Here is a 27,408-nt window from a genome sequence, read left to right on the forward strand (position 1 = left end):
GAGACTGAGTAGGTGCAGAGGGCCTAGCAAAAGAAACAGAGAAGGAGCACCAGGAACTGAGGAGGAAGCCAGGAGGGTCAGTGACCTGGAAGCCAGGTGGAGAAAGGGTTTCTGGTAGGAAAGGGTGAACACCCGAATCAAGATGAGATATGGGAACTGACTTGTGCATCTAGCACTGCTGTAATGAACTTCACAAAGAGCAGTGAATCCAATTCACCTCTCCCATTGGGAGTTACAGTTATACAACTCTCATGCAGACCTTAAGTGCAAAGTTCATGAATAAGATGGACTGTGAAGTTGAGTGTCCTTGGAGGATGTTTCACAGAGAAAGGACTTGAGCTAGATCTTAAAGGACAGATGTGCTGTCTTCATTGGAGTGAAGAGGATAACCTGACCAAGACCTGAGATGGGAAGAGTCAAGGCCAGTGCCTCTAAGGTCAAGACTGATGCCCCTGGAGCAGTGAGTTCTAGTAGCAGTAGGTAAGGACAGAAATGCTAGCTTTGGACACGATTTTTCAGGCCTTAATTATCAAATGAAGAGTGGAGATTTTGTTCTTCATAGGGAATGGGAAGGCTTACTTTTAAGAAGCGATCACAGAGGTGTTTTGGGGTAACCTTTGTGTAATGGGATGGTATGCAGGAAGGACTAAAGCAGAGAGAGACCGGAGGCCAGGACAGCTGTAACTTGCACTGCAAATGTCCTAGGTGTGATCATAAGGACCCAAATTCAGGTGTAGTGGTGGTAGAAATGGAGGTAGAGTCATTCTCCTTGTTTTGTGAGTTTCATAAGAGAGAGTATACACAGATACTGCTAACATCCTCATTCATCACTAGAGATTTCTCCAGTGACTTCTCAGTTAAGATTTACTGTTAGGTTGAAATTTAATTTCTGTTGATTAACTCTCCTTTCTGTATCTGCTGTATTCCTGATGAAACATTTTTCCATCTTTAAGCAAATGTTACAATCAGCTGAGCTTTTGCCGCCTTCTGTTTGATCCAGTATGGGCTGCCAGGAAGACTGGATTCCTGTCCCATTCTTGCATCACCTCGTTGTGTGATCTTAGTCAAGGCTCATCACCAAAGTTTCAGGCTTCCATTTCTCATCTGGATAGCACATGCCACCTCCCAGAAATGCTGTGAGGATTATACCATCTCAGAAATGATGGTATGGGAGCACTGCCTGGTCTGTCCAGCAAACAAGAACCTTGCTTTGCCCTTTAGACACAGCAACTAAGGTTCTGAATATCCTCTCTCTTTACAAAGCACTTTCCACCTCCAGCATCTTTGGGTGTGAGTACGGAACCAATGAGCTGGTTACGTGATTAGCACCAGTCTCATTTTACAGAAGAAACTGAGGCTCAGGAAAGTTAAGTGTATTTTATCCAAAGTAATGCAGCTAGTTGGCATAGGAGGAGACTCCTGGTCCTAAATTGACTTCAGGTTCCATTTCCCAAAAAAGTGCTGACCTCAGCTTGTGAGCACCAAGTGCCTCACCCCATATTCCAGAAGAGGACATTTTATTTTAAGGAAGGCAGATGACCAGATGCCTCTTAAAGTTAAATATATCCCCAGTAAATTATCTCGAGTTCCTCCAAAGCTCAGATCAAGTATGAGGACAGGAGTGATTGTGACCATGTGTTTGTGATCTTCATGGCAGAGCTGGATGTAGCTTTTGTGTAAGTCTCCCTGGCACTGTCCATCTGCTATGCCAACAGCTATAAAGGGCTCTTCTAGTAAATACCAGAAGGGTTATATTTTAGACTCTGGGGTTGAATGTGGTCTTTGGCCATGGAGGAAGGCCTGGGTCTAGGCGTGGAAACAAATAGTATTCCCACTTCTTTTTGTATCTGCAGGCAGTTTTTTGCTGAAAGAATTGTTCTTTTTGGCAAAACTGCTCAGAGGCAGCTTCCCTTTTATGTTCAAATTAAAGGGAAATGACTGCCTTCCCTTGGACTTGAGGACTCTGAACTGGAGCTGTCAGTGTTTTTGTGATAAAGAAGGAGGTGTGGGTGGATTTTAATCAACTGAACTGAGTCTGCTGAAGTGAGCTAATACAGGACTGGTTACGAGCTGCTGGACGTGAGAAGTGGCTGTGAGGCATCACTCGTCGGGATACACCCATGGGGGCTAAGATTGGTCTCACTCAAAACTGTATGCCCAAAACCAGTGCCTGCCATGTAGGAAGTGCTCAGGAAATACTTGTTGAACAAATGGTAATATACTTGATCACTGAAGGAGACATCTTCCTTCACCATAGACAGATTCTCTAAGTTTCTCTGCCATTTCCAAGTAGAATCCCTGTGGGAACAGAACTCACGATCATGCCTCAGCTTGGTGGTGTTTCACCCAAAATCTACCCACATGCAGGGTCAAGGCAAAAGAATTCCAGAGTTGCTTCTATACTGCTCTCACTCAGGAAAAAAACCTGAGGTGGAACTGAATCAATCCCAGCTCTGGGGCCTCTGCAGAAGCTTTAGCTACTTAGCCATTGACATTCACAGGTTTGGTGGAATCAGTCTGGCATTCACCTTTTACCCTGAGGCCTCAGAAACCTGTGGCAGTTGGGCCCCTGTTGTCATAGGAAGGCTCAATGTGAAGCCCTGGGCTGGGCAGGTAAGCAGCAGAAGCGTGTGTGGCACGGAAAGGCGTCAGATCAATGGCAGCATGGCTTTTCTGCCCATATTCATCCAGGAAATTCATATCACACATCAGGATTTTTCAGTGGGGTGGGTTAAATACCATCCCCCTGTGCATACTTCTCGGAATCACCTAGTCCAGGCCTACCGAATCAGGACCTATGAGAGTCAGCACACGTTATAAGCTCTTTGGGTAATTCTGGTAGGATTAAAAAAATTTGACAGTCACTGGTTTGTACTCAGGCCCCTGCGCCTACAAATGGTAATATTTTCAGTAAATTCTATTTTTAATTCTCGAGTTTGCAGGGATGCACTGAACCTGTAGAAACTATAATTGTTCCTAGTTCGTTTTATGTGTAAAGGCTTTATAGTATAAGAAAGCAGAAGACTATTCTTGGAGGCAGCAAGAAAACTTGGGCTTTGGAATCACAGAACTGCATTTGAATCCCAGCTCTACCACTTACTAGATGCATAATCTTGAGTGATTTAACTTAACCTTTCTGGGTTTATTTCTCTGGCTGGTTACTTCATTAACTCATGGTGGAAGCTTAGCAAGTACTTCTCTATCACTTACCTCCTTCTCTCAAATTGATCTTAAGATTTACTTCTCAAAAGCCTGGTAACTTTTGAGACAGAAAACAATCACTTTGAGCAGACGGGATTATTAATCCTATTTTAATTTATATACTGGATATTTTATGTTGGTCTAAATTAGGCTGTGGTGAGTATTTAGGATCCTAAGTGTTGAGTCATCGCTTTATAAAAATCAGTGAATAATATGGCAGGATCTGGCCAAGAGGAAATGGTGTATGATGCAAACTTTTATTGTCACATTTTGAAAACAGGTTCTTAAGAATTAATTGCTTTAAAATATGGGACCACTTGTCAGCTGGATGAAGTATAAAGAAATATTTGTAGGAGCTGAGAAAAGCTGATTAAAAAAAATACCTATTTGAGATAAATAATATTCTTCTCAGATAGTTTATGTTGTAGTATAATACCTAGCTGATCAAACTGGATGATGTAATTATATTTACTGAAGATCAGTTTCTAATCTAAATGGTTCCAGTGGTAACATACTGGACATCTAAGACTTACAGTCATACAGTCATGAAGTCTACCTACAGTCCGTTCCCATTTAGGGAAAGAGAGGGGAGAGGAAATAACCAAGAAATCCGTAAGAAGTGGACAATGCTTTAACTGTTTCAAGTTTTGCTAATATATTTTATGTAAATGATTCAACACCCCTATATTAAAGAGCAGCAGCTATTAAACGTCAATATTTAGTTGCCAGAAGGTAAAAGAAACAATTCCATTTCAGCTAGTCCCGTTTGGTTTCCATAAAATTATAGAACCAACACCACCATTTGACATGAAAAAGCAGTGTTTGACCCTGGTGGAGTAGACAGCTCTTCTGTCTTTTAAATCTTATAAGACATGTTTCTCCTCACTGCAAAGCTTGTGATTCTCTGGTATAAATGATGTAAATGCAGAAACTGCATCTTTCACGTCCCAGGAAGTGTCTTGAGTGCCCCATTTGGATTGAGAATACAAAAGCCAACAATGCTTCATCATCTCTTATGGAAAACATTCCCTTCTTTTAGAAATGTATGTTCCAGAACCAACCAATATACCCATTGAGAAGACAAACCATCGAGGAGAGGTTGACCTGGAGGTTCCCCTGTGGCCCACACCTAGCGAAAATGACATTGTTCACCTCCCTAGAGGTAAGCATTAAAGGCAGCCTGAGATTGCTTGTTTTCTACGTGGTCTACTTTGGCTTTTTTCTCATTTTTAAAATTTCCTATGAGTAACTTTTTAAATGACTTGCTGAAATAAATTCAAATAACTACTCCCGGCTAGACCTGGTTGGCTGAAATATATTTACACCACACGTTGATAAAAATAAGTCAGCAGTAACTGGATTAAATGCCTCCTTCCTGGCCCTCTATGCTCAGAGACTTTGTGATGATGGCAATAAATATGTTCCTAGTCATAAGAGCATGGTATCCGGAACTTCTAAGCAATCTCTCAAACGTATGTATATATAAACTTTATAAGGAGAGTAATCATGAATTAGTCACTGCCTCTTGTAGATTCTGCACTGAGCATTTATACATTAGGTTACCCTCTCCTTCTGGGCAGTTTTCACTTCATGCGAGTTTAATACGTGTGTTGATTTTTCCAGTCACCAGATTTATTCCGTGCCTTTTTTTCTTGCTCAATCCTTTCAGATTGTGTATAATAAAAATGTTATTTTTGTCTCCCAATAGCTGTTAATATTTCCTGTTCTATAAAAGTAGACCTCTTCTTGATCAATAGTATAAAGTTGCTCTTAGCTGTGACTCAGGACTGCCTCCTGTCTACTCCAAGCACATTTTCCAAATCATTGCAATATAATGTTTATAATTCTTTTGGAAGAAGTAGTATTCATTGCTTGAGAGATTGTTAGATATTCTAAACATTATGCTTGGATCAAGCCAGTTGACCAGAAAGCCATATTCCTGGACCTAGTGTTTTTGGCTCTTTGTATAATTGTTCTGACTGAATGTGCTTTAGCATTATGCTTATATTCATTCAGTCAATAAATATTAGTGCCTGCTGTATGCCAGGCCCTGTTCTAGATGCTAGACTTCAGTCACAAGAATAGCCATACTTACAGTATGTTGAAGACCTGTGCATTGCATATATCTGTGTTATAAAGCCCCAGAAGAGAAATTTTCTCATGTGTCAATAGCAAGAAAATGTATGCGTCTAGGCAACTTTAGGGCCCCTATTCTTATGTATTTAACCTTATTTCTGTCTGCCACATTCATTGTAAGAGAGATATTTTAAAAGAACCTGGCCGGGCGCGGTGGCTCAAGCCTGTAATCCCAGCACTTTGGGAGGCCGAGGCGGGTGGGTCACGAGGTCAAGAGATCGAGACCATCCTGGTCAACATGGTGAAACCCCGTCTCTACTAAAAAAAAAAAAAATACAAAAAATTAGCTGGGCATGGTGGCACGTGCCTGTAATCCTAGCTACTCAGGAGGTTGAGGCAGGAGAATTGCCTGAGCCCAGGAGGCGGAGGTTGCAGTGAGCCGAGATCGCGCCATTGCACTCCAGCCTGGGTAACAAGAGCGAAACTCTGTCTCAAAAAAAAAAAAAAGAACATAAAGGTCATCATTCATAAGTGTAAAACTAAATGTAATCACCTATGCAATATAATTCATTAAGGCAGGAAAATGATGTAATAGGCCTAAACAAGATTTTCAACAAGTTTATGAAAAGTAAGACAATATTGCATAGAGTTCAGTGAACCAGAATATCAACCAAAAGACCAGCCTCCTGATTCGGATTAGTTTTTGATCTAATTAGTCTTCTCTATTACACCAGTAGGTAAAAGAATATACCTTGTTCTGGTCTCCTGTTTGCCAGTAAGCAAGGAGATCAGCTAATGTTTCTCCTTCTGAATCTTAGAAGACCATATATGTTAATAGTAATCTAAATATTTTAATGGTCTAATTTTAGTTACTTTTTCAAAATCTACCTAAGTGCCTTCTTATTTTCTTGATGAGCTAGAGCCAGCATCATCTTATCCAATTACTAACATTTTCACTCTGATTTTTTAACATTGATCCCTAAGCACTCTGCCCCTCTTCTACGATCTCTTTTGGATCAACATTAGAGTTTAATCATATTTTTCGCCTCAGAGTACTGAGAAGCCGTAAAACCAAGTTGCTGATCTCTGTTTGCAGTGTAATTAAAATAATCCTTAGAAATTCTGGCTTAGGCAATAAATGCTTGTAATTTTTTTTATCCTAGATATGGGTCACATCCAGGTAGATTACAGAGATAACAGACTACACCCAAGTGAAGATTCTTCGCTGGACTCAATTGCCTCAGTTGTGGTTCCCATAGTTATATGCCTCTCTATTTTAATAGCATTCCTATTCATCAATCAGAAGAAACAGTGGATACCACTGCTTTGCTGGTATCGAACACCAACTAAGGTATTGTCTTGTAAAAGTTAATCTCTTGAATCATGAATCTAGGAGAACTTACACTGATAATGAAATTGCTTGAAACCTTGTGTCTTAACCAGTGAAATTTTTACTTTGCTATTCATAGCCTCAAATCCATACCAGGCTATATAGTATGAATCAGATACATAGTACTTGCCTGGGGCTGGACTGATCACAAGGTGAATTATCCATTATCCATTGGTTAATGAATCCTGACCTTACATGGATCCAATTTTCTGGATGTACTCTAAAGTTTTCAAATGAATGAACACCTCTGGATTTATTCCTAAATCATTGTTTATATTAGACATTAAAACTTCATCACCTGGTATTTCTCAGTCATCAGACATCTTAAAATTGGGAGAGAAAAGAAATCACAAAGGGCGGGAGAATAATATTCAGGAGAAGGCTGGGAGATCATGAGGATATACAAAAGGCAAAAGGACAGGTGGATGCATCAGAGGCAAGCATCAAGTGGAAAGGTCACAAAAGATGAAGAGATGGTGGAAAGTAATAGACAAGGTACGGAGAGGCAGATTTCATATTGAGAGAGAAAAGATACATGTTTGTTTTCAGTACAAAAATAAAGGGCCTCTAAATATGCCTATTTTGAAAGATAAGAACTGGATTAAGGGAAATAAATCATAATCCCCTCCAACTCGTAATTCTACCTTTTGCCTTTAGTTAGTTTAATCATACAACCTTAAGAATTGGAAACAGCCTGAACACTTATGTAATATAATTTACTATCTGGTTAACTCTTCCATGTGAAAATTCTGTCCTGCAGTTATCCTGCCTTCTATTTTTCTGTGAACAAATGTGCCTTGGGCACAGCCTCTATGCTGGGCACATGCTGGGTCGGGATAGTTACCAGTGTCCAAAGCTGGGCAATAGACCCACTCAGTAAGTGTATAGAATGACTAGAAACACATGGACTGGCCCAGCCTATGAGGGTGTTCTATCCCTTGGTTTTTAAAATCTGCCTACCTGCTGCTCATTCAGCCCCTTAAAACACAGGTCTGCACTTCAAGGATTTGAAATCATTTCACCAGTCTTTTTTTGTGTCTTCACTTCCGTTATCTCCCTATTTGACGTAATTTCTTGACATTTCACCCTTAAATACAGTTTGTTGGTGTCCCTCATAAAAGTATAGTTGATACTAGAACAGGATGTGATACTCTGCATATAGTCTATCAATGAATTGTGAAACTGTTATCTCACTCGAATTAGGTACTAAATTTCTGTTCATTTGAGATAATATAAAGCAGCTAATTCTTTGTGGTTTTATTCCTCCTCTCATTAAATAGCCTTCTTCCTTAAGTAATCAGCTAGTATCTGTGGACTGCAAGAAAGGAACCAGAGTCCAGGTGGACAGTTCCCAGAGAATGCTAAGAATTGCAGAACCAGATGCAAGATTCAGTGGCTTCTACAGCATGCAAAAACAGAACCATCTACAGGCAGACAATTTCTACCAAACAGTGTGAAGAAGGGCAACTCGGATGAGGTTTCAAAAGACAGAAGACAACTAAATCTGCTCTTAAAAGTAAACTAGAATTTGTGCACTTGCTTAGTGGATTGTATTGGATTGTGACTTGATGTACAGCGCTAAGACCTTACTGGGATGGGCTCTGTCTACAGCAGTGTGCAGAACAAGCATTCCCACTTTTCCTCAAGATAACTGACCAAGTGTTTTCTTAGAACCAAAGTTTTTAAAGTTGCTAAGATATATTTGCCTGTAAGATAGCTGTAGAGATATTTGGGGTGGGGACAGTGAGTTTGGATGGGGAAATGGGTGGGAGGGTGGTGTCAGGAAGAAAAATTGGTCAGCTTGGCTTGGGGAGAAACCTGGTAACATAAAAGCAGTTCAGTGGCCCAGAGGGTATTTTTTTCTTAATGCTCTGAAGACTGCACTGGCTGCTGCAAAGCTCAGGCCTGAATGAGCAGGAAACAAAAAAGGCCTTGCGACCCAGCTGCCATAACCACCTTAGAACTACCAGACAAGCATATCAGAACCTTTTGACAGCCATCCCAGGTCTAAAGCCACAAGTTTCTTTTCTATACAGTCACAACTGCAGTAGGCAGTGAGGAAGCCAGAGAAATGCGATAGCGACATTTCTCGAAAGCGGGTTATTAAGAATATATACAGTTATACTTTTTGCTGCTTTTATTTTCTTCCAAGCCAATCAGCCAGTTCCTAGCAGAGTCAGCACATGAACAAGATCTAAGTCATTTCTTGATGTGAGCACTGGAGCTTTTCTTACAACAACGTGACAGGAAGGAGGGAGAGGGTGACGAACACCAGGCAAAATCCAGGGGCTATATTTTACTGTTTGTTGTTGCTTTGTTCTGTTATATTGTTGGTTGTTCATAGTTTTTGTTGAAGCTCTAGCTTAAGAAGAAACTTTTTAAAAAAAGACTGTTTGGGGATTCTTTTTCCTTATTATATACTGATTCTACAGAATAGAAACTACTTCATTTTAATTGTATATTATTCAAGCACCTTTGTTGAAGCTGAAAAAAAAAAGATGCCTCTTTAAACTTTAGCAATTATAGGAGTATTTATGTAACTATGTTATGCTTCAAAAAACAAAACTATTTGTGTGCATGTGTATATAATATATATATACATATATATTTATACACATACAATTTATGTTTTCCTGTTGAATGTATTTTTATGAGATTTTAACCAGAACAAAGGCAGATAAACAAGCATTCCATATCAATGCTTTTGATCACTTACAAATTTTTTGAATAACACAAAATCTCATTATACCTGCAGTTTAATTGCAAAAATGTGTGTGTGAGAGTATGTATGTGTGTGTGTGCATGCACGCCTTGAGCAGTCAGCATTGCACCTGCTATGGAGAAGGGTATTCCTTTATTAAAATCTTCCTCATTTGGATTTGCTTTCAGTTGGCTTTCAATTTGCTCACTGGCCAGAGACATTAATGGCAGTTCTTATCTGCATCACTAATCAGCTCCTGGATTTTTTTTTTTTTTCAAACAATGGTTTGAAACAACTACTGGAATATTGTCCACAATAAGCTGGAAGTTTGTTGTAGTATGCCTCAAATATAACTGACTGTATACTATAGTGTTAACTTTTCAAACAGCCCTTAGCACTTTTATACTAATTAACCCATTTGTGCATTGAGTTTTCTTTTAAAAATGCTTGTTGTGAAAGACACAGATACCCAGTATGCTTAATGTGAAAAGAAAATGTGTTCTGTTTTGTAAAGGAACTTTCAAGTATTGTTGTAAATACTTGGACAGAGGTTGCTGAACTTTAAAAAAAATTAATTTATTATTATAATGACCTAATTTATTAATCTGAAGATTAACCATTTTTTTGTCTTAGAATATCAAAAAGAAAAAGAAAAAGGTGTTCTAGCTGTTTGCATCAAAGGAAAAAAAAGATTTATTATCAAGGGGCAATATTTTTATCTTTTTCCAAAATAAATTTGTTAATGACATGTTACCAAAATAGATTGACATCAGCCTGATTAGTATAAATTTTGTTGGTAATTAATCCATTCCTGGCATAAAAAGTCTTTATCAAAAAAATTGTAGATGCTTGCTTTTTGTTTTTTCAATCATGGCCATATTATGAAAATACTAACAGGATATAGGACAAGGTGTAAATTTTTTTATTATTATTTTAAAGATATGATTTATCCTGAGTGCTGTATCTATTACTCTTTTACTTTGGTTCCTGTTGTACTCTTGTAAAAGAAAAACAAATATAATTTCCTGAAGAATAAAATAGATATATGGCACTTGGAGTGCACCATAGTTCTACAGTTTGTTTTTGTTTTCTTCAAAAAACAAAGCTGTAAGAGAATTATTTGCAATTTGATTCTTGCAGGAAATAAACATTTTGAGTTGAAATCACATGGTGTAACTTTCAAAAAGATTCCATCTCTGGGATCCCAAAGACAAACTGTCCTTGTAAGGTCATCAGTCCAGTGAACCTCGTGTCACAAGAAGTCCCCATGCTTTTCTCATTAGGCAGGTCTTTCCCAAGAAATCCTTGCAAAAAGAAAAGTGTGTCTCAGAGTACACAGCATGAGGGTGCTGTTTTTAGGGAGACAAGAAACCTACCTGCTGCCAGAAACATGCTCATAGCTAGTATCAAAACTAACTTGTTATGCACAGGAGCATTGTGGTGGGCAACCCGACAGCAGTTCAATGCTGAAGGAGAAAGACTTTTACCAAGCAAAATCAGGGGAAGCCTAACTACAAAGGGATTTTGAGCTGGTAGGAAAAAATAGGTATATTTTCATACACTTTAGAAGCATCAATTTAAGAATGAGCTATAAACAGATCACTGTCGAATCCCTTTTTTAAAAAAAAAAAATCCCCAAAAAACTTTCTGCTGTATTATATATCCTGTAAAACTACATTTCTTCAGTACAAGGCATCATTTTTACAAAGTCACATCAAATTAATTTGTTAATATGACTGTGTTATGTATCTTCAATTCATGGGGAAGGGGCCAGTAAGTTCCACCTAAGAACATTCATAAAACAAGGAAACCATCTCAAGTTTCTCATACCTGGATCACAGCTGAAATGCCAAGCAGGCATTACACTTCAAACCAAGCTCCTGCCTTTGTAGTCATGGTGTCTGAGTTGCTGAGTGGAGTGAGGAATACACACAGCCCTGTTTGCTCACAGCTGTTTAAGTGGAATTGGGAAAGCCTCCTGTAGCAGGTCCCAGACTCTTAACTTCATTCATGTCATCTGTGGTACAGGGCTGCATGGCTGTTTGTTTGGAATGTCTCACAGCCCCAGAAAAAGAGCAGGACTTCTGTCATTCCACAGCATCTCGTCATCCTCTAAAAAAGTCCTCTCTCCCCTCCATAGCATTCTGGGACTCATCAGGGTTTCACCTGCTCAAACACTGTAGCGATGGGCTCTGCATGGAATTAATTAAGGGAAAGAATCTAGCACTGTAAGAAAAAAAAATACAAGACAAACTCCCAAATATATAGCTCTCAAACATATACTATTTTTACTTTTTAAAAAATTTATTAAATGCCATTGATTTGATTGGAACTGGCAAAAGCGCTTATGATATTGAACCCGTAAGTAGCTGTTTCTAGAATTCATACTTAAGAAAAACACACAGGCATGAATAAAATTTGACCGTCATGGGAATGGGCAGTTCTGCAGGATACACTTTAAGCACCTCAGAGGATACAAACTATCCAAGTACAATTCACAGACATATGAAGCAGAACATTGGAACATCTCAAAAGTTAACACAAGATTCTAAAAGTGGCAATTTAACGGTTAAAATTTTACCAAAGGTGAAACAAGCAGCAAGCTATAAAATCCAATCATCACCAACAGTTTCAGTGTTCACTAAGTATTAAGCCACTGTAATGCATATTCTGGTTTTGCCTCTTCAAGAACAGCCCAAGTTTATTTCAGTCTCTCTGAACAATACTGGTAGGTAATATTTATACTGACAATTCTCACAAAAATCAGTGCTGGTTCTTGCTATCACTGAATTTGTAGCATAAATCTCCCAAGGCTTTAATCTAGTTCATCAGTGCAGTGTAGATTAGAAAGCCGTAAAAACAAACTGGCATACTGTCAGTTAATGAGAAATATAACTGCACATGCACAATTAATACTACTCTCTGTACTAAGAACAGTTCATAATTATTAGTTGACTTTAAAACCATCTCTAGAATTCAAAATAGTGCCCATATTTCCATCGGTTCTATAATATAAAGAATTAGTGAAGCCAAGATCTGTTAATACTGAATCAAACCGAAGTTCAAATGTGCTGAGTTTCCAATAGCAAGAAGGTAATGGTGGCCAGCTTTCAGAATAATGCTGTAGGAAATCTAGCTCGGAGTCCCACCGCAGATAAAGTTGCTGCTCCTGAAGTAATGCTGCTTTATGTAGGACACAGAACTAGAAGAAAAAGAGAACTTTTAGATAAAAATATCTTTTGTATACATGTACACAAAATGTAAATTTTACAAGTACATTTAAAAACAGTAATGGGAACTAAACATTAATGCAAAGATCTATAGTAGCAATTTTTTAAAGGTTTTAAGAGGCTCTACCCAACAAGGATGAGTTCTCTCAAGACACATTAGATAATTGCCTAGAAATGAGATACCAAAAGGCCATGTCTCTTAGGGTGCCACTTGAAGACAGAAGCCCATGACATTCACCCTATACCATGAGGCTTATAACTCATCAAACAGGCTCCCTTCTGCACACATTTTTATTCCTGACTAGGATCAGCATGGCCAGGCTTCGGAATGAGCCTCGGGTACTGTCAAGGCAGCAAGCTGCAGTCAGGCAATGAAGCAGGTGTGAAAGAGAGGCTCAGCCCATACAGTGCCCACCCCCCTACCTTTCTCAGGCCAAATAAGATCACTTTTCTGCCTTCTTTCACTTCTGACTTTTGCATTAAAACTAAGATGGTGTATTTAGACAGCCAAGCCACTCTCTCATCTGTGTTAACAACAAACTAGCCAAAAAAGGGGAAGGCGCGTTATCCCCTTAAGCAATATCCCCCTCCCAGGCAAAGCGTCCAATTACTGGTCCCCAAGGAAAAGGAACAGTTAACCAGCTGTGAACTTTCAGGATGGGTGGAAAAGAGCATTTTCAATGACCCCACTCCAGCACCTTCCCACACACTTAAATAGGTCTCCATATTACATTCCCGTCTTCATTTTCTCTGACTACAGTCTCCACTGTAGTCTGAATCCTTGCTTCTTTTCCACCCAGTCCTCACAATACAAAGCCAAGACAAAACCACAACACATGCACACAGACTCATCAGAAGCAGGTACAGTATAGATAGAACTGGGCTTACAGACAGGAGCCAGCGGCCCGAGCATGAGGAGCAGAATTAGATGGGTGCTGCTTCCCTAAGGCATGCGGTATAGGTAGGTTCACAATTACAGTCCTAGGTTTTCAGAGTAGAGAATTAAAAATCATTTTCCCCCAGAGGACTCTGTTCTTTGGGTCATAACATCCTTCCAAGCAGTTAAATGCTAAAATAGCTAGAGAATGCTTCAGAAGCTCATTCTACCTCTGTCCCTCATAGAGCCCTAGGGACCCGCTAAAATTAAAATTTAAGACATGTTCTTTATGTTCGTCTTATCCCTTTTTCACATCTAGAACAAACCTCAGAACAATCCAGCTTTTATACCAATGCTAGCACAACACAAAAGCAAACAAAGACGTCAGGTATTAAAAAAAAAAAAATCAGCATTTAATAGGGAGAAAAAGTCCTCCATCAGAAAAACAGCTTATTTTTTAAAATGATGTTAATTCAGTCTGCTGTAGCCCAGTGTTAACCCACTAATGGCTAGCTCATGCTTCTTAATCTTAACGCATCAAGACTCTTACAAGTGAAACGTGTGATTCACTGAGCACTGTGTATACTACCGAGGTTCCCCTTTTATGATGCTATGATTTAAGAAAAGTCCATCTGAGATTTCGAATGTCTCAGAAAGCATCTTCCTTGTGCTCAGCTAACTTTAATGGAGAAGAGACTGAACCCAAAGAAGAAAACTGTTATTAGAAGAGGATTGCTCTCAAAATGTGATCAAACACTACAAGATGCATTTTGTGATGCTTGCAAATTCTGGCCCCTGAATAACTGCTACTTTAAAAAAATATTTCATTGAAAAGTATTAATTTTGCCTCTAATTAAGTCCTCAGTCCCTTCATCAGCCAAATTTTGCTATTTCCTCAGCAAAGTAACTCAACTTCTCACTCTTCTTTTGCCTCATCAATATTCCCATCCTGTGTGTGCCTGATCTTGCCTCTAAGATTTGTGGCCGCTTTTTCACTGCCCTGAGCTTAGGAAAGTCCATTCTTTTTATTCCCTGCGTCCCTCCCTGGGCCTTACATCAGTCCCTTTTGTATTCCCTTTGGCACTGTTCACAGAAGTGACTCTTCCTTCATCCATCCTCACTAATGATCTGTCCTTCCTTTGCACTGTCCCCAAGATGACAGAGACCATCCTTCTCAAATTTCCGTGTCAGCCTGCCAGCATGATACCCATATGATGATGGCAACATCTCACTAATTTTCTTCTACTGCCTCCCTCAATGTTTATAGTTTAGCTGTGGAGATTATTTCCAGCCCAGAACCTCCAATAAAAGTTAAATTTTATAAAACTATAATATATAATGTTGGTAGAAGTTAGTCATGTATCTAATCCTCACCCTGCATAATAAAATTAATGAAAATTGTGCATTGGGAAGTTACTATCTAATCTATTAGCAAGACAATGCATTTACTGATTAATCCAAACTTCCCAGCCATCATACCTATACCATTATAAAATTCACCTTTCAGAATATAATCAGTTAACAAGCTTGGAACTTTTTCACTGTCATCCTTCATGGCACGAAGAACTGCAAAACAGAAGAGGGGGAAAAAAGACAACAAAAAAATTCAGATCAAAAATATTATTTAATTTCAATCATTGTGGCCTTAATCTTCCTTAATTATAAGATATAACTGACTCATACTAATTATAGGTGATTTTCCTGATAAGGGAATACAACAGTAAAGTCCCAGTAATTTATTTTAGTGGAGTATGTTCACAAGAATTTATTTTAGGTAAGAATATCCACATACCTGAGAGTTATTTCCCTGATTTAAAATTTCCAAACAGTGGAGGCAAAAAAAGAAGAATCAGGTTATTTACATGGAGCCTTCCCTCTGTAATAATACTGGAAAGTGGGTTACTGCAATGTGCACCTCAATGAACTCTGTGCAACAAGAGGACCTCAGTGCTATAGAACAAGCAAGCTAGAGAAACTCTTAGAGAAATTGACAGTTAGCTATACCCTCCAACAAGCATATCTGTAAGACTCCTTGGAAACTTTCAAAGAAAAGACCCAAATGAAGAACAGACTTCCATGAAGCAGCACATGGCATCTGCCTGGCATCTGCACTATGGAGGAACCTAGGTGAATTAGCCTCATCCTAAACGGACGCTTTTATCTTCTAAGTAAAAACTAAAAGAAAAAACACAGCCACCTAGTATAATGTTTTTCTTTTTTAAGCTAGACCATTCAGGTTGAGATAAACTCACAAATATTGTACTTTAACAGAGATTGCCAACTCAAATTTTTTTTTTTTGAGATAGAGTTTCACTCTTGTTGCCCAGGCTGGAATGCAATGGCGTGATCTCAGTTTACCACAACCTCCTGCTCCTGGGTTCAAGTGATTCTCCTGTCTCAGCCTCCTGAGTAGTTGGGATTACAGGCATGAGCCACCACCCCCAGATAATTTTGTATTTTTAGTAGAGATTGGGGTTTCCTCCATGTTGGTCAGGCTGGTCTCGAACTCCTGACCTCAGGTGATCCACCCATCTCGGCCTCCCAAAGTGCTGGGATTACAGGTATGAGCCATCGCGCCCAGACAGCCAATTCAAATTTTCTCCAGAGCATCCTGGTAAAAATATTTCACTGTTTCTCCCCACCCATATGACAAGGCAACGTAACATAACTGTCAAGTCAGCCTTCCTGGGTTTAAACCCTGGCTCTGCCTCTTCCTAACTGTGTGACACTGAGAAAGCTACTTAACCACTTTTGCATAAGCTCTTCATCCGTGAAATGAGAATAATAATTAGATTTAATCTCAAAGGTTTGTTATGAGGACTAAGCTACTAATTCAGATATAAAGGTCTGGCACATATATTATAGTGCCTGGCACATAATACATGCTATGTTAAGTGTTAACTGTAACTAACATTACTAATATTATTAAAAATTTTATTACTATTATTATTGCACCCAGAATCCCTAACAGCTTTTAAGAGGAAGACTATATATCCATAAACAGTGTGACTGTCTCCACAGGGCTCTTCTTTTGGAAAGAAAAGGAGCTTTGGACCCAAATATGTCCAAAGATTCCAAATTGTGTCAACCTATAAAGACATCTAGATGTTGAAATTACGATGACATTAGTTTGACCAACAAAGTATTTGTTCTTGATCTGAGAAGCTGAGGCTTGCCAGTAATTTCTGGCTTATGAGCAATATTTATTTATGTTCCCTTCTTTAAAGGGCTACCATGTTCAGTATTTCTGCTTCCAATCATGTTTAAAATTTTTTCTAACTTCTATATAAAAACCACATACTAAAAACCAGCATCATTAAAAGTATAGTTTCCTGGGAATTAAGAGACCCAGCTCTGTAATTAACCATCCCCTGTGGGATCTTGGACACGCATAACTTCATGAGTTCTTCCTGAAAATAAGAGGGCTACCTACCCAGTTAATCTCTTGATTCCTTATTTCAGACTGGCTGGCATCACTTGATTTATCCATATTTAAATATAAACCTTTTTAACATATTATTCACCAAAGGAAAGAATTAAAGCTCCAAGTTCCTTGAATTTCCAAAATAAATATCAATACTCATCCTTGTGATGCTTTTTCAACAGATCCGCAATTCAATCCCTCCATATTAACAGCAATGACAACGAGGCTAATTGATAGTAACTTAGCCCAAATCATGTACATATTAATCTGCTTAGTGTGAGGTAAATAGAACAAATACTTTTTATCCTAGTTTTTCAATTGAGCAAAAGAGAATAAATAACTTCAAAGGACATCCCTGAAAATAACATGGATAGAACGGGAATTCAGAATTCAGGGCTCATTTACGGCTATCACAAGGGAAATTCAATGTAATGTATATTTAAATCTCACAATTGTTTTTTACTGCAAGCCCCTTGAAGGTGGATTGTCTTTGTCAGCTTTGTTCACTAAAGTATCCCAAGTGCCCAGATCATGGTCTGGTAAAGAGTAGGCCTTTACCAAACATTTGCTGAATGAATGCATTTTTTTTTTTTTTTTTTTTTTTTTGAGACAGAGTTTCATTCTCGTTGCCCAGGCTGGAGTGCAATGGCATAATCTCGGCTCACCACAACCTCCGTCTCCCAGGTTCAAACGATTCTCCTGCCCCAGCCTTCCAAGTGGCTGGGACTACAGACACCTGCCACCACGCCTGGCTGATTTTTGTATTTTTAGTAGAGATGGTGTTTCACTATGTTGGCCAGGCTGGTCTCCAATCCTTGACCTCTTGATCTGCCCGCCTCAGCCTCCCAAAGTGCTGGGAATTACAGGCCTGAGCCACTGCACCCTGTTGCATGTTCTGAAAACATTACTGTCAGTTTGTGTTCTACCTACAACTACTACCTTGGGCTCTACATTCATAAGAAATAAGTGTTTACCCTAAATCTTTCCTATTCAGTTATTGACAGTCATATAAGATCCATAGAGAATTTTATTTGTGATAAATGGATATGTTCTAAGCATATGAGAGGATGAAGATTCAGATAATGCTTTTTCTCAAAATTTTTGCTCATAAATATTTCACAAGGTAAGAAAAACAGAAAAAATACAAATCAACACTAGAGGTACTGTTGTATTTAATGTCAAAGCCATTTTTGGCTTCATTCTTATAAAAATCAACAATGATATGCAATGATATTACAATCCTAAATTGACAAAACACTAACAATAAAATCAGCTAGCTAAAGTCAGGTGTTTACTAATCAGCAAAAGTAAATCAGGTAATAGTTTCATTTGGTCTTTGCTCACTTTTTGTTAATATTTGAAGATCTTCAACAGATGGTGGTCCATTTTTTTTCTCATAAGGAATGACTGTAGTCAAATACTGCCAAGTTAAAAAAACAAAACAATACGTCACTTAAATCTGCATTTCCTTACCTGCAAAAAATTTGATACTATTACAAGAAGGTCTACTTCATAATATAAAACACGAGCTACTCTGGTAATGAAAACACAGGTCTTGATATGGGAATAAAGGTATCTTACTATCTCAGATGGAGCTCATTTTTTTTTTTTTGGCCCATCTCTATTTGCTTGATAAAAACCTAGTGTCAACAGAAATAACCACTTTTTTGCATTTCAATTATTGAAAATTTCATAGGACTAAGCCTGAGGATGATTTACTCAATGTGTTCATTTTTAAAATGAAGTATTATCTCACATTCTCCTTGCATATTTTTCAACACATTATGAAAATAGCAACTTAAACTAAAAACAGTTTTAATTGTTTTGCACAATAAAGTAATTTCCAACAGCAAAATAATTCTGTTTCAGACCATTTTTATTCTGGTTGAACAAACGGGCCACATATATAATATGACAACTTTTAAAAACACACACTAACTTCTTTCAGACACTAACAAAGACACACTTAAATAGTTTTAGAAATGCATTATTACTGTTATGTTAAATTATTGGATAAGTCTTTATAAACATTTTTAGGTATTAAAGGAGAAAAGTGAAAGTAGAGAATGGCCCAAAGGGAAATGAATAGTGAAAATTAACATCTGAAATGGAGACAAACTGCCTAGTTCACTACTTGTAAAGGCTCACAAGTAACAGAGCCATGTCTTATAACTAATCCCATGAAAGCATAATCCATAAATGATTATCCAGATTCTCCTATTCTTACCATCCCACCAAAAAAAATGGATAGTTCCGTGCATTTCACATATGTTCATATAGAAAGCCAGTGGTTTTTACTTGGAATCTCTTTAGCTCCACCCATTATTTAACCTGGTGCCCTAAATCTCAGCTCTGTGGCTAATCCTCATTGAGTGATCTTATCCTGCCTATAATTGAAAAACAAGATAAAGAAAGCTGCTTTACAATAACTGGATCCCTAAGTCCAGAAAAGTGATAAAATTGCATCATTCAATCTTTAAGACACTTAAGTGTTCCACTGTCTTTTTGATGCAGACTTCTCGCAGGTGATGCCCAATTGTATAATCGAATGTTTCTTTGTAAAGAACAACCAAAAAAAAGGCCATAAATTATGCCTTCCTGGCTTCACTCATAGCATGTGTCAGACACCCTGGAGAGGCACCAGGAGGCTGCACCCTGGCCCGCTCTCTGGCTACCTGGCTGCGTTGTCAGGCCTCCCTGCTCCACTCACAGTTTGGAAGTTTCCTTGACCTCTTGTGAGGTTGAGAGAGGTGAGAGACACCAGAATGGAAACAAAAATTCAAGCATCTCTTCATGGAGCTGCAAATGTCAGTGTGAAACTTCTCTCTTTAATAGCAATGACTTATGAAACACATAGCAATGACTTCAGAAAAACTCCACGCATTTGATCTAGGCATTCTTGTGCTAAACTTCCTACAAGGTACATTTTGTATACCTTCTTAATCTGCACAGAAGAGCTAACTTTAGTTTTCTTTTTAAGGTGAAAATTTCAAACAGTGAAAGGTAAGTTTAAGCACACCCATTAATGTGAATATGTCCCATGTTCATGATATTCCTTCAATCATTATATAAAAATGTCAACAAAAAGCAAATTGCTAGATACTTCATTGTATATTAATATCTATGTATAATTTTGTATAAATAATGTCTCAGGCTCGTTTGGCTGACAACTGAGTTGGCTGACTAGGTAATACACCTTAAAAACACATGAATTTCACTTAAAGGAGGTAAGATATACTCTGTATATATTTTTTACCTAGAACTCTAGTCTCAAATACCAACAACTGGCCTTACCCCAAAAATGACATCTTGCTTAGACTTTTAGAATTAGAGTCACATATTTTAGTTTAGTTATTTTCATAAGCAGATTTTCTACACATGCAATACATTATGTTAAAATGTTAATGTCTATTTGTTTAAAACTAAGTGAGAAATGGGGCTCTAAAATATGTCTTAAGAATGCATTTAATCTAATGTCCAATTTGAAAAATGCTTTTTCCTCAAAGGGAAATTCTGTTCATTATCAAGACTATAAATATAATGAACTTTTATAATGAACTTTGATTTCTCTCTTTTAAGCAATGGTCTTAGTAAATTAGTAAAACTACCAGCTTTCAGGATCTTCACTTACACAGAAAATGAAAAAGCAGAGAATGAGGAAAATAAGGATAACCGAGCACCTGTTTCTCTCCACCTGAATTTCCAAAGGTGTGGCGGAGGCCATTCTGAATGACATTTGAGATCCCTTCCATGCTGAAGCGCTAAAGGCGGCAATATACGGCCCAGAAGAAAAGGACAGAGAAAGAAGTTCAAAGTCTATTAGTAAAGATGTACCATGATGACTTATGTGCCCAAGAGGCAAGCAGTTAGAAAATGCCACTACTCATCCAGATAAAGCACACAAAATCATGCAGTTTTTAAAATGTTGTTGCTTCCATTTATTTGCAAGTCAAATGCAAAAGCAACTGTTTGTATGCTGCTATATTCATGCAGGCATTTTTCTAACATAGCTGATAAATAAAATTTTCCAATGTAAATGTTGTCAGTTGTACACATATTTGTTCTACATAAAATTTACTGTATAATTTTTATGATACTTTTTGATATTTACCTACATTTTATCAAAAGTCTGAAAACTTAATATGAACAGTATCCATATTTTCAGCCTAAGTTTGTATAATTCTACCATCGGTTTGGAGAACATTAACATAACATTTAGCAAATGAAAATGCTGTTACTTGGAGAGCTGATGATTACTTCCCACTCACTCTTTGGGACACCTGCCACTGCCTTGGTGCAGAAATGCAAACTAGAAGGTGGCATATGCTTCCTGGAGAGCAGAGCGGATCCCATGTGCCAGCTAGGCCCCCAAAAACTTCTCCAAAGACTTTTCCACTCCGTTTCTAGGAAACAATTCTAGTTTCTTTCTCCCAGCAACCTTCAAGACTTCCTAGAATTCTTTGCACTGAAAAGGGAATATTTTTTTCCTGAACTACTTATCTTGATTTGTAACCAGTCTACAATGTCATCAGGCATAGTAAAAAGAGTCTGGTGGCACCTCTACGGCGGCTGAGTCAAAGGAGTGAGATGGATTCTTACAGCATGACTAATTAAGGGGAAAGGCATTGTGAAAAGGAAGTGAAGGCCTGATTCACTAGATGGTTCCTTCCCCTGGAATTTTATAGAGGAAATTTTAATCAGTAAACACATTTGAGGAGTCAACATAAAGAATATTTTACCAGGCCCCAAGGAGCAGAAGAAAAGATACCAAGGAAATGGTCATCAAGAAATATATATAGTTTCATCCAGTGGTTCTCAGAGTATAGTCCAGGGACCCCCTCCCACCCAGCTCCTGCCAAGAAGTCCCTGAAATCCTCTCAGGAGTTCATGAGTCCAAAAATGTTTTCTTACTACTACTAAAATATAAGTTGTCTATTCTACTCTCATCTCTCATGACTTATAGTGAAATATTCCAAATGACAGATTGCAGAAGCACATGTATGAATCTAGCTGTCTTTAAACAAGCCAGATGTTAATGGGATTGACAAAAACTCACAGCAATGATATTTTTTCATGATTTCATAAACTATTATTTTTCATGAAAATATGCTATTTATAATGAATTTATTTTGGGTATTTTTCATGAATTTATATTTTTTAGTTTTATCACTTTTAATTTGTAACATAGCAAATATTAAGCTTCTTGGGGTCCTCAATAAATTTTAAGAGTATAAAGAAGTCTTGATAAGAAAAAGCTAAGAAATTCCAACAGGTCGAATCCTTGAAGGAGCTCTGTGCTTCTGTATCAGTCATGTAACTCTATGGAGTTAATGAAAATCTGAGTTCCAAATTTTACCCCCTTATAGGAGACTGTACAAATATGCCTCTCCTCCTAAACCATCCATCTTCCCTACCTCGCCTTTCCCAGATCTGCAAGCCAGTTTTGTTTCAGCAAGAATCAAATGTCTAGTCAAGATCACTTCCCTGACTATTCTTCACTTCACTGAAAGTGTAACTATTATCTTTGATGGGGGAGGCTAGCTATAAAATAAAAACCTACAGATAACTATTTTTGTAAATGTTTCCAATGCTACCATAATTCATTCACATTTTTTAAACAGATTATCAAATAAGATAACATCTTAGTCTTCAGAGTATATAATAACAATTATGGGAAACTATTTTGAAATAACCAAGTCAGCTGATTTTTTTTTAATTATTTCCATAAAATGTATTTTCTTTCAAATGTGACAAAAGTACTTGTTTTTAAGTATTCGGTCTATATTACCTGGCTCCATTGTCTATAGGTATGTTAAAACGAGATACAAATTCATAAAATCTAAAGCAAGATAAGAAGTTTCAGAATCCACATATCTGGAAACTGAGATGCACTTTATATTTGGACGGCACATTCTAAAAACACCAGCTCTACCTTTCCAATCTGAAAGCCAATTCCTGTCACTAGAAAAAAACAAAAGTTGATGCAGTTTCAATTTCATCAGAGACATATATAATTTAGATTTTCCTTATTAAATGTATGGTTGCAGATATTACTGAGTCATCTCAACTGCTGAGAGCCTGACCACTTGTGAAGGACGGCTTTTGTGCCACCAGATTTCTAGGCTGAGGGGAAATTAGTGAAAATGCAGCTATGGGAAGGAAGTCAAGGTAACTTGGAAAAACGCAAAACTAACAGCTGATGCCAGTGAAAGAAGGTAAAGTAAGGAACGCAGCAGAACCTCTGTCCTTGTGCTGATGGCTGCTGAGTCAGTGGCTGCAGCCGACAAGGCCCTACTGTCCCCAGCCTTTTCACTGGCAGTGAACCAGGGAAGCAACGTGCAGCCTGTACAGTTCTATTGCCTCTTGATCCGTTGGAAAATTACAGAACAAGGAAATCAGAAGGTTCTACAGGAAAATAAATAAATAAAACTAAAAGCTATGTCTGAGAACATCCTTCCACCAAAAGCTCCAGTGCATCAACTCTCAGCCCCCAGAAGTCACGCAGCACCAATGTTCTCCCTCCAACACATTTTCAAACTCTCCCTCTCTGCTAGCCCCTTCCCGACTGCAACCTGAAATTCTCAAACCCTCAACCTATTTCCTCTCCCCAGAGTTTCCTGAAACACCTCTTCACAGCATCATTTCTTTGATGTGGAAGACCACAGCCACTTTTCAGATCTCTGAGACATCCGGGAATCCCTCCTCCCTGAACCGCTTCCCTGGATTCAGAGACCCCACACTCTCCCAGGTTTCCCTCACCCAACCCTCCCGCTGTCTAGTTGCTTCTTCAAAGAGGGGCCACTTTCTTCTTTTGTCTGTTAAACACAAGTGTTTCCCAGGATCTTGTGCCTGTTTCTTGACTCACCTTTTAGATACCACTGTGCCTCTGGATTCTCTGCTTATTTAATTCTCATGCATCCCCTCTGGACATTACTACTCAATAGCTTCAGTTTCTGCTTCCATAAATTGATAGCTCCACTTTACTAAGACCACTAAAGTGCTAAGAACAGAGACTGGCACATGGCAAAGATCAGTAAATGTTAGCAATCTTTACCGTAAATTTCCCTGAGCTTCACTTTGCATGTTTAACAGCCAATTGGACAGCTGTACCTATTGCATGCTTAATGGCCTATTGACAAGCCTATGTTCCTGTCTATATTTAGTATTAATATTTCTAAAACTCATATCCGAAACTGAATTAAACGTCCTCTTCCCCACCAAAAGACAGACCAAAAAAATTTTAAAAACCGGGTCCTCCTTCAGCATTTTATTCTCTCATTCATTTCCTCATTCTTTCAAAAAATATACCGAAATACCATTCCAGATATTAGAGATTCAGAGTGAACACATCAGCCACGGCCCCTCCTCAACTCCTGACCTTACATTCCAGCATAAGGGGGCACAAAAAGTGCAACACATAAATGAACTGAATGCTGCAGATAACTTACACATGCCCTGTCCCTAGCTCCAACAAGGTGCTTAAAAACTGGATGCCTGCTTTCTTCCCGGAAGTCAAAGAAAAGCTCTCCTGAGGAGGTGACACCTGAGCTGAAATATGACTTAGACACCCATCCCAGAGGAGCCACAAAGGACAATGGACAATGGAGATCTTTGCAAAGAACAAAACCAAAAGCAGTAACCTGGCCAACCTCGGAGTTCACGCCACAGTTAGCGTGCAGGAGTCTTGCAATTCTCATTCAACAGGATGGAATGCAGTATCTATGGAGTATGTCCATTCTCTCCTCCTTTTAATAAGATTTTATTGCGGAAACCCTGTCTTCTCTCCTCCATTGTGTGCCCATGTGTTGCAACGGCTGGCTTAACTTTCAGACCATAGGTTTTGTCCAGAGCTGACGGAAAAGACAGACATCCCCCCATTTGCTGGGCTTGAAGCTACAAGCAGTTACTGCTGACAAGACTTACATACCTCACTTTGGGGAAGGGGCATATGTGCTTTATCCATGCTTGCCCTAGTCAATAATCAATGACCTGATCCTAACTCCTTCCTTCTTCGGTGCCCTAAACATTCAACCTCATCAATAACTCTGAAATTCAACTATATTTCCAAACCTACTCTCACTCTCCTGGCTCAATCCTTACATGAAATGGCTGCAATGGCCTCCTAATCAACTTATCTCCAGTTGCCTCCTGCCAATTAGTTCCCCTTAAAACTACTGAAGAACTCTTCCAAAAAAGACAAACCCAAACATGTAACCACCCAACCTAAAACCCATTTTTGGTGTTCTACAGCCTTTAAACAAAAACCAAGTGCCTCAGAATATTGTACACTGCCATCCATTTCCAGCTTCCACTCTCCAACTTCCGTAGCCTCTTCTTGAGTTTCTTGCTCCCCCACCTTCTAGCTTTCACCATCGTGAGCAGCCTGCATTTCCCCAGATGTCCCTAACTGTTACCTCCAAGTGGTGGCACACACCACCTTCTACCTGACCTTAGGGTGCAACTCAGCCTTCCGAGACTCCTAAACCTAGCTAGGAGCAATAGTAATATATGCACACCTTGACCACAGAACAGAGCCAGGCTCAGAAAACACTAAAAACGTGGTAGTTGTTTTGAATACAGCAATTATCACACGCTATACCTAGGTTTCTCAGCATTGGCACTACTGACATTTCTGGTCAGACCCTTCTTATCACAGGGGTCAGTGCAGTGGGGCGGGATCTCTACCAGCACCTCTAGTCTCTGTGCCCCAGGATGCCAGCAGTACCACTCCCATCCTTCCCCACCCTGCCCAGTTGTGACAACAACAAAGGTTTCCAGACATTGACTCATGTCCCGTGGGGGGCAAAACTGGCTGGTTGAGAATCACTGCACTAAAGCTCATTGGATGGTTCATCATCTTGATCTGCACCCCATGGGCAACACATCCCGGAAAAGCTGAAACTGACTCTACATCCTTAACACCCATGCCGGGGACACAACTGTGGATAAATTAATGTTTGCCTAATAGTAGTATAATAAAAGTAATCAAGATATTTTTAACAGGGAGGGCACAAGATCTAAAGAGAAACAATAAAGAAAAATGAAAATTCTGGTTAGGTTAATTTTTCATAAATTCAACTCAGTTCTCAAAATCCTTACGGACACAGAAAATGTCACATACTCCTTTCATATGCTCCAAAAAGCAAAAATCAGACTTCAGTATGTAAGAGGCATCTGACTGATACTCAGTGACTTAACCTGCAAAATGCTACAGCAATTATTACCAATACCAGTGGGATATTTCCAGATTTTTGCATAAAACCAGGAATCACATCTAGGGCAAAAGTCCTAGAATCAGAAAATTTTTGAAGAGTCAACTTGGACAGAAAAGTGGTGAATTAGAAATCGGAGATCTGGGTTCTTTCCCAGCTTTGGCACTAATTGTGGTACAGAAGGACAGTCACTTAACTGCTAAGGCCTGTTGTTTCCTCACCTGTAAAACAGAGGATTAAATAATATTAACTTTAAATGTCTCCTTATTTGTAAATCCTATGAATCTATGAATTCAGCCAAAAAGATCCAATATTTTTAAGAAAGCAAATTAAAAACACATACATATGCATAGACACACACACACACACACACACACACACACACACACACACTATAGAACTAAATGAGTGCTCCAGAATGGCAGAACTGCACAGCCAGATGATATATTCAGAGTTCAATGGCTTCATTTTCTAATGAGGAAATGATTACGTTCTAAAGGGAGAGACCAGGTCTTAAGCATCTCTCCCTCCCCGAAGCTTGCATAGTACCTGGGCCATAGCAGGCACTTATAAGCATCTCGTAAGCTAAAGTTGTGACACTCCTAATACCAGATCCCAAAAGCCTTCGAGCCTGTGATCTTTTCACCATATCATGAGATGTCTTGACTTCTTGCAGGAGAGAAAGAAAACAAAAAGCCAAAATAAGTTGAGTGTGAACAGAATAAAGATGACATGACAGAACATGAAGTTATTTGTCAGAAAAGTGAACAACGGAGTTCTGGAAAAGTCCATGAAGAATCTAGTCTAGGAATTTAACACAAGATTAATGAAATAATCTTGTTGGCATGGTTTATAAAACAATGGAGTGACTAAGAAATATCAAACCCCTGGAATACTCAAAAAGTAGCAAGTAGAAGATAAATGAACTAGAAGAATAAAGGGAAAGAGAGACCAGGGCAGTGAGACCAGGAAGAAATGGGAAACGAGCTGTGTCGAGCACACTGTGCATTCTGTTTTACAGCTGCCCTGTAAATTCCAAAAAATAATATACCCTTTGGAAGGCAAAATGAATTTTAAAAAGATAAAACCTCAGAGGCAGATTAAATTTACTTTTTAGTAAACGTCACCTCATTTAGAAACACTACATTTACAACTTTGAGAGCAGATGCGGTATTATTAGGTGCTTATGGTGCTTAACTGGGCCAGAGGGAAGACTTTCTCTATGCTTAAATTTTATAAGTAGGAGGACAGGAGAGGGAGAGACAGAAGGGCTAGGGGAGGAGGGAGACCGAGAGGG

At 38.7% G+C, this 27,408-nt stretch overlaps 2 protein-coding genes across 12 annotated transcripts in view; one reads left to right on the forward strand and one right to left on the reverse strand.

The window, feature by feature from the left end:
• The window catches only part of CRIM1 (cysteine rich transmembrane BMP regulator 1), a 192,677-nt gene extending 182,143 nt beyond the window's left edge, over positions 1 to 10,534 (forward strand). For all 5 annotated transcript variants that reach the window (XM_032239289.1, XM_032239291.1, XM_032239293.1 and 2 more), the window contains 3 exons: positions 4,241 to 4,363; positions 6,441 to 6,628; positions 7,948 to 10,534. In XM_032239289.1, the coding sequence (XP_032095180.1) occupies positions 4,241 to 4,363; positions 6,441 to 6,628; positions 7,948 to 8,124 (488 nt within the window). In that variant the 3' untranslated portion in view covers positions 8,125 to 10,534. The remainder of the gene's footprint in view (positions 1 to 4,240; positions 4,364 to 6,440; positions 6,629 to 7,947) is intronic.
• A 1,119-nt stretch (positions 10,535 to 11,653) lies between these two features.
• The window catches only part of FEZ2 (fasciculation and elongation protein zeta 2), a 48,270-nt gene continuing 32,515 nt past the window's right edge, over positions 11,654 to 27,408 (reverse strand). For 3 of the 7 annotated variants that reach the window (XM_032239296.1, XM_032239299.1, XM_032239295.1), the window contains 4 exons: positions 20,580 to 20,660; positions 18,244 to 18,319; positions 14,976 to 15,041; positions 11,654 to 12,570 (listed from right to left, as the gene is read on the reverse strand). In XM_032239296.1, coding sequence (XP_032095187.1) covers positions 12,554 to 12,570; positions 14,976 to 15,041; positions 18,244 to 18,319; positions 20,580 to 20,660 — 240 coding nt within the window. In that variant the 3' untranslated portion in view covers positions 11,654 to 12,553. Of the gene's footprint in view, positions 12,571 to 13,486; positions 13,580 to 14,975; positions 15,042 to 18,243; positions 18,320 to 20,530; positions 20,661 to 27,408 lie in introns of all 7 variants that reach the window. The other 4 variants (XM_032239298.1, XM_032239297.1, XR_004257200.1 and 1 more) reach the window with 3 other exon arrangements.

This window comes from Sapajus apella, unplaced genomic scaffold (assembly GCF_009761245.1).
Source record: "Sapajus apella isolate SASKATOON/1434 unplaced genomic scaffold, GSC_monkey_1.0 scaffold44, whole genome shotgun sequence".
In the NCBI taxonomy this organism is placed as follows: domain Eukaryota; kingdom Metazoa; phylum Chordata; class Mammalia; order Primates; family Cebidae; genus Sapajus; species Sapajus apella.